At 40.8% G+C, this 16,792-nt stretch overlaps 1 protein-coding gene across 18 annotated transcripts in view; it reads right to left on the bottom strand.

The window, feature by feature from the left end:
* The window catches only part of Rbms3 (RNA binding motif single stranded interacting protein 3), a 796,347-nt gene that overhangs the window by 128,800 nt on the left and 650,755 nt on the right, over positions 1 to 16,792 (bottom strand). For all 18 annotated transcript variants that reach the window (XM_048423668.3, XM_048423677.3, XM_048423671.3 and 15 more), the window contains one exon: positions 8,618 to 8,724. In XM_048423668.3, coding sequence (XP_048279625.1) covers positions 8,618 to 8,724 — 107 coding nt within the window. The remainder of the gene's footprint in view (positions 1 to 8,617; positions 8,725 to 16,792) is intronic.

The following is a 16,792-nucleotide window of genomic DNA, read 5'->3' as shown; positions in this document are numbered from 1 at the left end:
TGCTCTTAAGTTCTGGCTATCCAGAGACCAACTTTGAAGCGACTCCTGTTTTGACTTGTAGCTGAGGATGGAGCCCAGTGTTTGGTACCGTCACTCCTCTGTATCACAGCCCGATTTTACACTTTATTCTGAGGCAGGGTCTCACTTGGATGCTTTCCTTGGCCTTGGTGCTCATGTCCTTGCAGCCGCTTTGATGGTGAGGCTGTGCCACAAGGCCTGGCCTTCTTTTAAAAGGATATTTTTAGCAAAGATGTCCTACTGAGAACGTATGAAAACAAGCATGAAGACACCATTGGGATGGTTTCTTGCAGTGACTCTGTACACTAACACAGTCATGGGTCTGCGTCTTGCATCTACGTGGTGAAGTAGTACCTACTGAGTGGATGAATAACAAGAGAGGAAGACAGTGCCAGAGATGGAGCTGAAATAATCACCATGATGTCAGGTTTGTCTGAATTCACCTTTGTTCCAAACAGAAAAATACACAAACCAGCCAAACTACAATGATTCATCATAAATAGGAATATATAATGTAGTCTTGCGTGATTGGTATGGCTACTGACCTTCATTGAAATATAAAAGAATATATTTTTTCTCTCAATAATAAATGGATTTAGAGTGAATGATGACTCAGTGTTTTGAGACTGGGTGTTTGGAATTAAGCTCATCAAAAATGTTCTGGCCTTATATTCTAAAATAGTATGCAGATCACTACACAGCCTGTGCGGAGATCTTCCTCCACGTACTGGGAAGGAAGAGAAATCTTGTTAATACTAGCTTTGAATAAATGGAGTAACAGAACTATAGCACGGAAAACATTCTCAAGCATCACCTAAACCAAATAACATAATACAGGGTTCCTGGTCATAACAAACCACTTTGCTTAAAGCTGACAATGATGAATTGAAAACTACAAACACTCTCTCTCTGTCTCTCTCTCTCTCTCTCTCTCTCTCTCTCTCTCTCTCTCTCTCTCTGTGTGTGTGTGTGTGTGTGTGTGTGTGTGTGTGTGTGTGTAACTAAGATATGTACCTAAGGTTACTCATATATAATCATTGTATTCATAGACCTAAATCTTGGGCTAGTAAAAATGCAGGGAACTTAAATATTTTCATGGGAGGATGTCTGAAAAGTCATATTATTAGCCATATACCTAAAACATAAAAACTTACAATACATTCAAGTCTGTGCATCAATATACATATGTAATTCAAATGCAGTTTCTTATCCGGTCTGTCAATGCTCCCTCTTAGAGTCATAGACCACCTAACAAAAACTCCAGCACTAGGCATGAGAAGCCTGCTTTTGAGTTATTGGGCAGAGTTGTCGAAAAGACTCCTAAACATTACAGGGCATCACTATTACCTTTACTGCCCCCAAGAGATGGAAGGTAAATCCCTATTGCTGAAGACAGCATGCACTTCAGATACAGGGTCCAGAGGACCCTGAGCTAAAACGGACTTGCAAGCCTCCTTCCTGAGGACGAGCGCTCATGCTATTGGATCTTGCTCTGCAGGCTTCCAAATGAAGGAGCAACCAATAGTCCTATGAACCACAGCAAAGACCAGCAGGGTATGATAGCCCTAAGTGTGCAGAGGTAGCACAGTAACCAACAGCTCTCTAACTGGACGTAAGACCTGCTCAAGAAGAAGGAAACTATGCCTGGTGCTCGAAACCTCGTCAACTACACAGAACTAGTAAAGTCATTGGTCCTGGAGAAGAACTTCAAACCACCACTTTACTAAATGAATAAATCCCTAAGTACATTCGGAATAACTGTCCTTATATCTATAGATAGGTATAGCTCTCACTTCTCATCAAGGAAACCTCTCATTACAAGAGACAGAGACAATTACAGAAAACTATAACCAAAGTGCAGACAGAGTTGTGGAGCCCAGTCCCAATAGATACATCTACAGGGCAATTCATGTGCTGAAGGCTCAGAAGTCACAGTGGAAAAAGAAAGACTGAGAGCCAAAGGACTGGGGAGTTGGCTCTGAGATCTGTCACCTAGGCAGGTCAGAAACTGCACCCATAGAGTCTTACCAATAGGACTGCCTAAATAGGAGCTCAACAAAGACAACAACAGGAATGGGGTGAGGCTCGGGGAGCAGGGTCCAACCCTATACAAATACGAAGGAATGCTCAGAATGGAAGATGTCTTCCCAAGAACATACCAGTTGGTTATCCAGTACCAAATGGTCTGGTCAGCTCTGAAAACATACATATCAGTAACATTATATAGACTGAGCAGGTTATAGTTAGGAATGATATATATATATATATATATATATATATACATATGCAATAACAATTAATGAAAAAAGATGCAATGAATTCGGAAGGAAACAAGGACAAGGAGGGGAACATGGGAGAGTTTTGGGGGAGGAAAAAGAAGAGGAAAATGATGTAATTATATTATAATCTCAAAAACAGAAGAAAAAACCCCCACCCTAACAGCCAATTTTACTGAAAACTTATTCTTTAAGTGGGAATACTTTAGTGATTCTAAACTTTAATATTACCTCACTGAATCTCCCCAAAACTTAATTTGATTTTCTATTCAATATAATGTCATTATTCCAGGAGTCGCAGAGTTGATTATTAACAGGATTAATATCATCAGCTCACTTTTGTATCCAAACTCTGAGATAATTTCTCTAAGTATTGTCATAATCAGAAACAGTGTCTTCCGAGCATCAACTAGAGGGAAAATATTGTCTTTCATTGTTGATTGCTTTTAAATTGACTCTGTCGGAGAATTATGGATATGAGAAAGACAAGAAATACCATTTTATTGGTTTTCTTTTGTAATAAAAACTTGACTTTTTTCACTGAACTTCTGAGTACATGTCTCAATTACTTCTTATGTAGCTATCGTGTCTCTTATTTGTGTCTGTGACCAAATTGTGTTTTTTTTTTTTGAAAATAAACTGCAATAGGATCATTACTGAGGGTGTTTGCTGCTTCCATTAACCTCAAGCTCAGGAATACCTCATAAAATATTAATGTTTTGAGTCATTAAGAAATAATATTGATAGTAATGAATGTTATCTGGACTATTTAATATCAAAATTAGGTGTAAATATCTAGTGAGAGGGTATCGTTTTTAATTTAAATAAGCATTTATTTATATTTAAATATAAACACACACACCCAAAAGTCATTCAAAGCAATAAAACACAGGGAACTTTTAAAACCTGAGTGTCTGTCACAGAGTAGTGGAAACTTACCCTTTTTTTATTTGGTCGAATTATCTCTACAAAATAATTGAATCCATGCTGTAAATACATGCATTTCACAAGTATCTCTCTGTGTGTGCCCATGTGGGGCGGTGGTTGTAGCAGTCAATATTTCAGTGTGTAATGGTCCTCACTGAAGTCCTAGGTTGTAGCAGTTAATATTTCAGTGTGTAGTGGTCCTCACTGAAGTCCTACGTTGCCATCAGGCAGAATTTGATCTCGTCATCTACTTCTTTTCTTTCTAGCCAGCCATTCTTCCTAGTTGGGATAGAGTCCAGTTTCCAACCTGGCCTCAGCAGTCACTAGAATTGAATTCTTTGGTAACATGGGAGTAAGCAGTAGGATGTACTCTCATGTTCCTGACATCTTTTGTACTAGTCTGAAGCACTCCTGGTTCTAGACCACTGGAGGTGCACCATCGAGATTAAGGTGAGCAGTGTTCTCCTTGCAGCTAGCCATGAGAATATGGCCTCTACTCTGGGCAGCATATGCCCTAGGGATGGGGACATTCACAGCAGTCATAAAGGGAGAATACCCTTTAACAACACTGACATAAAAAATATGCTGGCACGAAAACATCATAAACACTGGCCCATCAGAACATGAACACCAGAGGCAGGTCCTGGGAAGCTCTCACCATGAGTGCCAACACCCAGTTCTCTTCTGGTTGTGTTAGGTTTGTAGAGGAAGCTCTTGCAATGAGTAGGAAGTGATTTTCACCAAGAGAAGCAGCTGTGATCATTTACCAAGAAGTATGTTTCATTTTGATTATTTAAAGGGTTCCATAGGCCCTCTAGACTGTAGGAGTTTGGATGTCAGTCCAGAGCCAGCTAACAGTACAGCCTGCTCTGCTAGGGCGTCAGAACGTCCTTTAGATGAATCAGATTTTCTCCATATATTTAGACAAAGTAGTGAGAGTGTAGTAGCAGTTTGGATGTTGACGTAGACTTACAAATCTAGCTGACTTCTACTGAGCTAAATGTTAACAAGGTTTGTGAAAGCATACAACTTACATAAAATTGGGTAGGGAGGGAGGTGGGGATGATCTGGGAGGAACTGGGGGAGATAAAAACATGCTCAAAATACATTGTATGAAAAAAGTAAATAAAAATTAAATTAAAATGATAAAAAGAAAGAACTGCAGATCAGTGATGTGCCGAAGTGCCCCAATCCTTTAACTAGTTAGCAATCTAGACAATTCGTACAAGATCTGACAATAGCTTCAAATGCCCCCTGTGCTTTCCATGTAGGTAAAACCATGGCCACTAGCATGGATTCGAAAGTCTTGCTTATGTGTGTCCTTTTCTATGTGCAAAGTTCCCAGCCTTACAGTTTTATAAATAAATGCATTTCACCAGTGTGTGCTAATTAACTATCAAAATGTTGCCCCAAAGAAAAAGGCTGGGAATTATGAAGTTTTAATTAGCCTATCAATTTCTGTGTTTTGCCTAACTCCGGAATGCTTGCAATCTCAACCAGAAATTCTTTTTGCTTTATCAGTTTTTCTTAACTTTCCTGAGTGGGGAGAAATGGACATTTTCCTTTCCCTGTTGTTACCAGCCCCTTAGTTTTCCCACATTTCAAAAGAAATCGGGGAACCGAAATCAATACAAAGGAATAACCTTATTTGCAGGATGCCAGACTGCGGCAGAGCATGTCCAGTGTCCTCCCCACTGCCTGTGGTCGTCTTTGTAATTTACAGAGAACCATGATGCAAAGACCCCAAAGCATGTAGATTTAGTTGTGAGAGTTAAGGCTTTTTTCCTGTATTTTAACCCAACTGGATTATTCCTGTTCTCTATTATGGATACAGGCTTATGAATTTTGTTGTTGCTGTTATTTGCTTCCTTTTCAAAGTCAATGCCTTCGGGAAATAGGAATTGCATTCCATCTTTGCATATGTGCATCTGTGTGTGTTATATGCATGTATGTATTTTCATGTGTGTGGGTACATATATGTGCATAGAGAGGCCAGAGGTGGATTTCTGGTGAGTTCCTTGACAGCTTTCCTCTTTTATTTACTGAGGCAGGATCTCACACTGAGCCTGGAATTTGATGCTTCTGTTACTCTGGCTAAGCCAGTCTCCCTTCACTTTCTCCCTCTCCAGCACTGGTGTTATAGGCAGCACCACATCTACCCAGCTTATAGATGTGTGCGAAGAATCTGAATTCTGGTCCTGATGCAGACACATGGTGAAAGGTTTATCCACTGAGTCATCTCTCCGGCTCTAGGCATTCCACTTCAAGTAGTCCCCATTTTGGGGTAGGTGATGGTGAAGGAAAGAGGGTGTGGAGAGGGTACTTGATACAGAACATATACTTGATTGAAAATGTTCATATGTAACACAGTGCTATGCAAAATGAATATACATAACATATTTTAAATGCACTTATAAAATAGAAAGATTTCACATTTATGAGCAAGAAAGATGCATAGGGGTTATTAGGTGCTGGATTTATGTTCTCAAGGACTCTGGGCCCATAAAAGCTCCATCTGCCACTCCTTCTGATGGGCACAAACCATATGCCTTTGGATGTGGCTTTTGGGTGGTCAACCTTGGCCTCCTACTCTAATGGTTCAAATTAGAAGCAATGTAATCTGACAGCCAAAGGGAGAGAGGACTTGGGAGAGGCCTCTGTGTTTTAAATGCCCCCTCCCTGCCGGGACACCAGCATGGAATCACAATTACAATGCCCCTTCCCCTGCTTTGGTTCATTCTTTAATCCAGAGAGATTTAAAGCAGTATTCTTACTTGGAATGATAAATCTGGAAATATGCTTATGCAGAATGAAATATTATAGACTGGTAGTGGCCAAAGTTCAAAGCATTCAGTTTGGGTCAGATAATCATTAGCAGGAACCCTTCTGCTATACCCTCCTGTCTTCTACTACTTCTGGAAAGGTAATCACATCTGACTCGGCTTTTGTTAGATTTGAGACAGGATATAGGCTAAGCTCACAACCCTCCTCATCAGCTTCTGAAGTATTCAAATTACAGGGTACCATCCTGAAGCAGCGTCATCTCAACAGTGATTGAGCAATATATCATTATTTTATAGATGACGACAAATAAGCAACAAAAATAAATACATAAAGGGTCCCCTTGAAAATTTGGGATAGCAGCTTTCATGGGAGGGTCAGTGAAGATGAAACCAAGTCTAGTGTTGACAGTGACAGCATCTTGGCAGGTTCTAGAGTAGCCTAGGAGACAAACCTCTGGGCACAGCTGTGAGGGAGGGTCTCCATTGGGCTGACTGAGGTGGGCAGACCTATCATAAAAGCGAGCTGAGTACCAGCCTTCACCTCTCATCTCTATTTCCAGACTGCAGATGCGATGTGAACAGCTGCCTCATGATCCTGCTGCCATGCCTTCCCTCCCCACTACGATGGACTGTATTTTTGAAATGTGACCAGATTGAACCTTTTCTCTTAAGTCTCTTTTGCCAAGCATGTTGTTACAGCAACATGAGACTGAACCAACACATCCCACATTAGACAAGGCTTGGAAGAAAGTTACAATTCACAGTCTTGAAACTGAACAAAAAGAAATAAAAAGAATAAAAAGCAAAAGAAAGTGGGGAACCAAAATCAATACAGAAAAATAATCTTATTTGCAGGATGGCCAAACGGCGGCAGAGCACGTCCAGTGTCCTCCCCACTGTGCCTGTGGTCGTCTTGGTAATTTACAGAGAACCTTGATGCAAAGGCTAGAACTTCTGTAGATTTAAACATGGAATGTGGAAGGCCAAAGGTCAAGTTATCTTGGATACTTTTCTAGCCCCCTCATGCAGGCAAAATCTTTAGGGAATGTATAAACAGAGCCTCTATATTCAAGAATGCCATGAGATAGCATCTCAGATGTAGGAAAGACCTAATTATGTTCCCTACAGAGTAATTGAAAAGCACTATGATTTACATCTTCAATTGTTTGGTGATTAAAGCCCTAGGAAGCTGTTGTTCCATTGGGATATGGGCAGTGAGGTAATTAGAATCCATGTTTCCAGGCCGTGTTCACTCATGTTTGGCTCCAGAATCGACAACTTCTGTTTCTCTCTATGGTGAGAACTGGAAGTGTTGGTTTTGTTTCTGTTGTTCTTGCACTGATACCAAAAGATGTGAGCTACCTAGAACTACCCCTTGTAGTCCGAAGAAAGTATTACCGATATTTGTTTTTGAGCCAAGTTTTCTTACGGAATCATGGAGTTTGAAGTTATAGTATGTGGTTGGTGCAAAGATAGCCCTAATTAGCAAGCATTTTACCTAATCACATTTTAAGGTCAAATGAGTCTTTTTAGACTGCAGATGCTTTGTATGGGCCAAATGTAATGATGCGGGGGTTGTCAGACTGCCTGCTGATGCATTAAACTATGCCTGGGACACATCGGCCAACCCACACAACCTCATTAAAACACAGTCTCAGCTTCCTTTCTAACCCGGAGAATATGAACACTCTTGCACCTCTCCATTGGCTCCTGATACTCAATGATTATTTTATTTACTTCTTACAATAATGATATACATTCTATAGTACTTGACTACAGCTATGCAATTGAAGAGGTAGTTTTTAGACCCTTATAGACACACTCAAAACAGCCTCAGAAAATGGAAAATGGCAAAATCATTTGCTGAGAAATCTCCAACTTCCTTCCTTTCTTAGAACAGCGTATAGGATGGCACATAATTATGATGCCTCTTAAATGACAAATGGACAAATCATGTGCTTGAAATATAAATCCTAGCCTCCCCCAACCATTGAAATTAAGGCTTTGGCACAAAATGTCATTTATTCGGTCAAACTACTTTATTATATTTTCTCAAGAATGAAAAACACTGCAAAAGCCCAGGAACCCTTTCCTTGTGATTTTAGAAAAATAAACAACCAAAAGGACTGACTCTCAAAGACTAGCAGGTGTACAGCCGCTGCTCACTGCTGGTTAGTATTGGGAGGAAATAGGGATAGCTAAAATGAACCCTTGGTCAGGGAGATGACTCAGTGGGCAAGCATGCTTGCTGTATAACCATGAGGACCTGAGCTTGAATCTACAGCACTCATGTAAAATGCTGGTCATAGCCACATATGCTGGTAATTCCCATACTCAGGGGTGGAGGTTTATGGACACAAGAGGACTTCTAGGAACTGCAGGCTGACAGCTGGCTGTGGGTTCCTGTCTCAAGGAAATAAGATGGAGAATGACAAAGCAGGACACCAGCCATCCTCCTCAAGCCACATTAAAGAATCGTATACACACATGGGCATACATGGCACCCGTCTCCCTGAGCAGGTGCTTCTTTTTATTCACGGCACCCGATGTCTGCTTTGGCATCTTCCCGAGGCAGGATTCCTGCCCAATTTCTAAGTAGGTTTCAGGACTCACCTCTCCTTCTCTGGGCCATGGTCTCCCATTCTGGGTGTACTTGCTCTGATTCTGTCTCTTCTTCTGTCCTCCATCAGCAAATTTGCACAGTAAAGGCTCACTGGGCGCTGGAAGGAAAAGAAAGGGAAACCACATCAGTGAGCGCTCCGTGCACATAAGTAACTCGTCCAGTTGGGCTCACAGTGGGCCCTTGTTATCAGTGTGTTCGGAAGTAACATTTGGTTCTGGCCCTTTTCCTTTCAGCTCCACCTCCTGGTGTTCTAGCCATCGCTGGGACTCGGGAAAGTACCGGCCGACCTCGAGAGATTGTAATATATACTCCTGGATAAATGGTTGAAGTAGCATGCACACTTGTCTCCAGGTCGTGAGCCTTCTAGCATAGTGAGGAGCACATGCACCCCCATTTTAGTGAGGAGCACATGCACCCCCAGTGCTTGTGTGTGTTTATCTCCCTGTCAAGGCAGCTGCACTTTCACTATGCAAACCGTAGAATTCAGTTTTGAGAATTAGTTAGAAATCAAAGCAGCAGCTTGGAGAAGGGATCGAATACAAAGTCACAAACTCAGAAATGCACTCTGTTAGGAGACAGAGTTCATGGTTTGGTTATATACCCAAAGGATGCTCAATCATACTACAAGGACATGTGCTCAATTACATTCATAGTAGCATTATTTGTAATATCCAGGACCTGGAAACAACCCAGATACTCCTCAACTGAAGAATGGATAAAGAAGATGTGGTACATTTACACAATGGAGTACTACATAGCAGGAAAGAAAATTGACATCTTGAAATTTCCATTAAAATGGATGGAACTATAAAACACCATACTGAGTGAGGTAACCCAGACTCAGAAACACAAATATAATATGTATTTTCTTGTAAGTGGCTTTTAGACATAAAGCGAAGAAAAACCAGGCTGCAATTCACAATCCCAAAGAACCCAGACCATAAAGAGGACCCCAAGAGATACATACATAGATATATGTATCAACATGGGAAATAGAAAAAAGACAAGATCTCTGAATAAATTGTAAGCATGGGGATCATGGGAGCAGGTAGAATGGGAGTGGGGAGGAAGGGAGGGGAATGTGGAAAAATATATAGCTCAATAAAACAATAAAAAAGGAAAAAAGAAAAAGAAAGTTAACAAAAATTTTCCTACCTGCTAGATATTCTAGACCTGTAGGCTAAGAATGGATGCCCCAACATTACAGAGGAATCTTGGGTGACTGTCCGGGCAGCCAGATGTTTCTGTCATTTCTTAGTTTTGGAAGTTATTTGTTCTGTACTTCCTGTTTACTCAGATAATATATTCTTGTCAGGTCTCTGATGGAGTTGAAGACTAGATAGTTATAGCTATAGTTTTCCTTGTTACCAAATTCAGGAAGGAAACTCACAAAAGAGATGTAAAGTGAAAGGATGAGAGACATAAAAAGAAAGCTTTAGGTTGATATCATAAGTTAGGGTAGAAACTGAATTAGTTAGGACATTTTGAACTCAGCAAGATAGGATAGATAATGGAGTATTTTCCCTGAATTGGTCAAATGTAAATGGAATAGACATTGTTAATGCAATTCCAGCCTGTATATATTTCTATATAGTCATTGTACTTAATTTTTATTTCAGCACAAAGGGGAAAATGTTGTGTGGTATTTTTATTGTTTTCTAACAAATAAAGCTTGCTTGGAGTCAGAGGGAAGTTCTAGCCACTAGCTGACCATAGAGGTTTGGAGGACTGTAGAGAGAAAGAAAGGAAGTGGTAAGGCAGGCAGAGAGAGTCCTTTTGGATAGAGGAACCGAAGAGGTAGGAACAACTGGTAGCTGCTCCTTTTTCTCTGTACTTTTAGGTTCTTATCCCAATATTTGACTCCTGATTTTTTTTATTGATAAATATTAATTAGGTCAATGTTCCATTTTGTGGTTGAGTAACCAGCATTTTCAGGTGGTAAATTAGAATATAGATTTTGGGAGCAGCTTCCCAAATATGTAGATATTTTGTGGAATAGCAACCAAATTAGCTTTGTTTTCTCACTAATCCTCTATAACTTCACAGAAGCGGACCCTCTGCTCAGGCTTTCCTCCTTCAGCTTCCCAGTCAAAGCTAACGAGAAGGCAGGGAGTTCAACTGTGGGGATACCAAGTGAAAAATCTGATAATCAATCACCAACTATGTCAGGGCAGCTCCCAGGGCACAGTTTTTACCTCTTCTGTTCTCTTAGCTCTAAACTGGGAAGCATTTAGCCCCTAAAACAGTCTTCCCCAAGTCCTCCTCAGCTCAGAGAACTGATGTGGACAAAGGACCGTATTTGTCTGAAGAGAGAAAAAAAAAATCATAGATTGCCCACAGAACTCCAGGTCCAAATCCAAGAAGAGGAGGAGGGGGAGACAGTGCCTTAAAGATGAAGACCCTGCCCAGAGAAAGGCTTTCTGCCCCTGTCTTCCTCTACCCTGTTTCCTCCCACAGAAACGATACTAAATCCTGGAAGGTAGGAATTTGAGAAAGAAAAACATTCTTTATTTTCGTAGGGTTGACCCCAAGTAAACCTGTTTGTTTCCACTAGCATCAGCCTTTCTGTGATTTGGTAGATGGCTTAGTAGTGTGAATCTTATCTGAAGAATTGCAATAACTATAGGGGCCTTGTACACTTTTAGTAAGTACATTTTCTTGAATAATATGATAAAAATTAAAATATATTAGAATGTCTCTTCCAACAATGGCACTGCAAAATGTCTTTCTCAAAACCCAACAAAGCAACACTCTGTGTTGATAATTGATGACTGCTTCCACATCCCTACATGTCTGAAGAGAAAGTCACATTGACCCAGCAAGCTTGGTGAATACATTAAGAAGGCTGTGAAGGTTAATTGGCTGGTGTGTGTGTTGGAATAAACCAACTATTATTTTGAAAGTTCATAATTAACAAAAATAAATCACTTCCTTCCATTGCCATCTGAGAACATGAACTCAGCTAAATATTAATTGTATCCCTGGGCATTTTCATGTTTGAAGACAATTCTAATTGTCTCAGAAATCAATAGTGGAGAAAGAATACAAGTAAGCAAGCATCTGCAAATAGACTTTCTATGAACATGTGTCTACAAATAAATATTTGAAAATTATTCACTTCTAAAGGACAGCAATGTTTTTTTTTATCAACTCTCCAAGTCTATTCTTAGTTAGTTGCAGATTTCTATTTTTCAGAACAGAAGGAAAAGAAAAAGACATGGCTCACTCTGGAGAAGAGTATTGGAAAGTAAGATGGGGTTCCTGTTCTATGTAGAACACACACCATCATAGGGTAGTTCCCCTTCTTTCCAATGCCACTTTCCACAGTTTTAGCTATTAGGGATCAGGCGTAGTTAAGAAAATATTGAATACATGGCATGACGGTGTAGCACAGCGGTTTAGTCCACGTGTTGCATGTGTAAAGCCCCGAGTTCAGTCCCTAGGCCTGGACAAACAGGTCATGGGTCACATGCTGGTAATCCTGGCACTATGCAGGGTGGGGGCAGGCATATCAGAAGTTCAACATCATTCTTGGTTACATATGTTTGAGGCCTGCCTGGTACATGAGATCTAGTCTTTAAGTAATTAGCTAACTAATTAGTTAATGGAAAATCTCAGAAGCAATCAACTCATGTTCTCTATTGTGATGATCTGAAAACTTAATGAACTCTCACGACTATTCCACCCTGCCTCACCCAGGATCTGAGTCGTCCTTTACCCAGCATTTCCTACTGCATATGCTACTGGACTGGCAGCTACTTAGCTTCTGCCATTGGTACCAGACCTTCTGCTGGGGATTCAGTACTTGTGTGCAGACATTCCTTACCTTTACTCCATAGCAGCCTTAGGTAATGATGGCAATTAGAATGTTTCAAAGAGAAACCATTAGGTTCTTCTACATAAGGAGTTAAAGGCTCTAGAATACTAAAGGAAGAAAGCAAACCACACGCTGAAGTCATATTGCCTATTACACTCATTTCATGTCACCCCCTGAGAGCAGGACCTGTGGTATGATAATTTGCTACAAACTGTACTCTTCCCTCCAGAATGTTCATCAGGGGCTTCAACTCACATGTCTGGCAGAAAAGAGATATGGAGGGTTTCTGCCCATTCCCAGCAGTTAGAAAGGAATAAAGAGCTGCTGGTGGTGGAGCAGGGGGAGGTTCACCACGTGAGTGGTAGACAGTAGAGATAGTCAGGTATCCAGCTGCTTGCAAGTTGTAGATGGCAGGGGAAACTTTTGACAGTAGTCTTACGTGTTCTGCTGGCCTTTTCCATAACGCGGCTGCTCCCTCCCTCCCTCCCTCCCTCCCTCCCTCCCTCCCTCCCTCCCTCCCTCCCTCCCTCCCTCCCTCCCTCCCTCCCTCCCTCCCTCCCTCCCTCTTTCTTTCTTTCTTTCTTTCTTTCTTTCTTTCTTTCTTTCTTTCTTTCTTTCTTGCCATCCAGGCTTATGTAAGTGACCCCCTTACTCACACTCCTGTTAATAAATGCCAGCAAATATGCATTCATTGGTTCATCAAGTTGATACAATTGTTACAACTGTTACTTTGGTCTTTCATAGATTCCCTTTCTGAGTGAGTAAATGTTTGCATGTGTGTGACTCCATGATAGTCTCTCGCACAACAGTATCATTTCACACCCTACGAAACAGAAAGGGGGGCACACTATGATGTTTTAAGTGTGAGGGAGCAATCACATTCACACCAGTTTTATGAAAGTATAATGTAACATTCTTTCCCATTTTCTTTGTGATTGCTATTAATATCTTACTATGTGTTGTGGTTTAAATGAGAGTGTTCCCCATAGACTCAAATGTTTGAACACTTGATCTTCAGTGGGTGGTGCTGTTTGTGGGCAGGATGCAGGGTGATGTTGCCTGGTTGGAGTAAGTACATCTCTGGAGGTGGGCTTTGGGAGTTTCAAGACTCATGCCATTGCTAGTGTGGATGTTCCTCCTGCTTCCTGCTTGTGTTGGAAAATAGGAGCTCACAGCTTCCTGCCCCTTGCTGTCATGCCTCTCTGCCATGACAGAAACTTATCCTTCCAGAACCGTAAGTCTAAATAAAGTCTTCTAGAATTTGTTGTGGTCATGGTTCTTCACCATTACAATAGAAAAGTGACCAATACACCAAGGTTAATTTATAAGTGAAAGTGTGTGGGATTCATAATAAGAAGCAATTTTAGACATGTACTGGAGGTCTGAGAGCACCCTTTGAGAATAAGATCCCTAGAGAAATTATCCTGTATAGATCATGGAACCCACATGTTTCCTCATCGTCTGATCCACTGAGCATCTGACTTAGTGACTTTGGGGAAACTACACGAATCCCACAAGGGAAAGAATGACCGTTGTAGCTGCAGAAACTTCTGCCTTGGTTATAACTGAGGGTGAGTCACTCCAGAAGACCAAGCTAAGAGCTAAACGCAATCAATCACTAATCCCATTATCTGATGAGTGAGAATATTTCCCGTGAGATTTGCAAACTGCGTATGCCAAGTAAAATCAATCCTCTTCAGAGTGCTTGCTCCCTTGGCATTCTGAGATTCTGGCCCCATCCAGCCATTACATGAGATGCCGGGCTCACATGTGATCATCTCATTGACACAAGTACACATTTCTCACTCAGGTGCACAAATCTAGAAGCAATTTTCATTTTCTGCTCCAAGAAATCGGCCATGTTTCCTATGTTAAGAAATGCCACCTCAGTATACCTGTTAGGTGAAATACTTTCCAGCAACTAAACTCAGGTGTGTAAATGCAACACACATAATTTTATTTCTATGGTACAGTTGTCTGATTTTTTTCTTTTACATATTTTTAATACAGTCTCCTATTATAGCCTAGGCTAGCCTAGAGCTTATTTGGGTGTCCATAGTGACTTCAAAGTCATGGTAAATCCCTTGTCTACCTTTCTTGAGTGCTGTGATTACAGACAAGAGCCACTGGCTCTGACTCAATTTTAGAATTCTCACAATTATTTACTGATTCACTTACCTATGGTCAGTAGGCATGTGTGCAAGTGTGCATGTGAAAGTCAGAGCACAGTTTGCACTAGTGGGCTCCCCACTAGTGCACTGTGAGTCCTAGGCTTTCAACCCAGTTTTTAGGCATCAGAGCAAGCACCTTTACCCACTGTGCCAATGTGCTGGGCCACTGATTTTAGAGAAACAAGACAAACAAACAAAATAATGTGTCATCGAGTTAACTGCCATATGCTAAACTGCACATATTCACAGCAGGTGGTTTCCAAGTTTAACATATATTTATGCCCATGTGATAATCTCCATAGTCAAGATAATAAACAAGTTTTTCACCCATAATATTCCAAAACTTCTTTCTCATCACACAACTCTCTTTTGAGCCCAGGAGCATTATATAAGAAATAGACATTATTTTGTTCATGATAACCAAAGCTTTTTATTCATGCCGGCAACAGTTAACCTATACAAAGCCCTTTCTCTCTGCACAGACCAGTATGCTCATCAATGAAGTTTCCAGGGTAATCAAATGCCCCCTCTCATACTTCTTTCATGAAGGAAATAGTAATGGTTACGTGCTCTGTCCCAGTCTGGAGATATAAAGTCCAATCTCACAGGTCCTCAATCACAGCTCCTGACTTATATCCTTCCTCAACCACACCTCTGTGCACTGTGTCCATAGCAACCCAGGGATTTCCTCAGTGTCCTGATGTCTGTCTTGATGTGCTGTGGTTCATATTATCAGAGACTCAGCATATCACAAGCAAATCAAATTGTCTTCTTGGATATCTCATGTTTAGGGAAGCAACACACTCTTGCTGCCTTCTGTCCTCTCTCCCCACCCTGCTTCCTGTTAATGTCACAAGGCTTCCGTTAACAGCCCTTTCCTGATGTAGACTGTGTGGCTACTGTACATAGGCTTGTGAGGGCTGACCCGAGCACTCTCAGCAGCTTCCTCTGCTTCTGTTGCTAGCTGTTATTAACTTTATCATCCTTCGGCTGCTGAAGTGCACAGCTTCTTCCAGAACTGTAAACCCGCCAAAGTATCTCATTCTGTGCAGGGTAGATCACCATTCATGTTTCATGAGGTTGCACTGGTAACTCTCTGTGGTTTTATTTCTAGCTATTGTTGACTTTATCATTGCTTAGTTGCAAAGGGTTCTATTATGAATGCAAAACTGTCAAAGATACCTCTTTCTGTTAGCTAGAGTGTCTAACTATTCACATAGCAACAGGTTGCAGGTTGCACTGGGGACTGCCTTCTCTAGGTCTCACATTAAAATATCAAACACTAATTATTCTATAGACATGTCCCAAGAAGTCTTTCTCTGTTCAAAGAAATAACTCCTGCTTTTGTTTGATCTCTTTAAAACAAGTTGATATCTATAATTATATAATTTAATTTCAATATATTAAGTATCTTTATATGTATTGTACATTTACTTACACAGGGGGTGGGTTAAGAAATATGCATTAAAGGGCTAGGGAAATTGCAATGCATACAGGAGGACATGAGATCAACCCTTATAACTTATGTAAGAAGTCAGGCATGATATGCACCATGTAATCCTAGTACTGGGGAGAAAGAGAAGGTAGATCCTCAGAGCTTGCTAGCTTGGCATCCTGGAAAACTAGTCAGTTCCAGAAAAGTGGTAAACTTTGTATAAAAAACCAGGTGGGTGGTATCCTGATGAACAATCTGAAGTTTGACTTATGGCCTCCATCCACATGCACACATAATATACACACAACATACACACAAGAAACGTGTGTGTGTGTGTGTGTGTGTGTGTGTGTGTGTGTGTGTGTGTATGCAGACATATCCCTGCATGCTCACATATACAAATTTTAAAGGAATTCCTGTAAAATCTTGGAATAGCTAGACTTAGAAGATCATACCTATAGTAAAAGAAAGGGTCTTGAATGATTGATTAATTAACTCTGGAAACTCTTATATCTAGTAGTATTAAAAAACACAGATATATGGGGCTGAAGAGATTGCTCAGTGGTTAGCAGAACTGACTGCATTTCCATAGGACCTGGGTTCAATTCCCAGCACCTGTGAGTGGCTCACAATCATCTCTAACTCTAGTTCCACATATCTGATGCCCTCTTCTGGTGTTTACTAGCACTGCATGCACACGGTACACAGACATACACACAGACAAAACAACCATAAAATAAAG

The sequence above is a fragment of the Myodes glareolus genome, chromosome 4 (genome assembly GCF_982192425.1).
Source record: "Myodes glareolus chromosome 4, mMyoGla1.1, whole genome shotgun sequence".
Classification (NCBI taxonomy): domain Eukaryota; kingdom Metazoa; phylum Chordata; class Mammalia; order Rodentia; family Cricetidae; genus Myodes; species Myodes glareolus.
The sequence above is the reverse complement of the archived record's forward strand: the minus strand, read 5'-3'. Positions and strand labels throughout refer to the sequence as shown.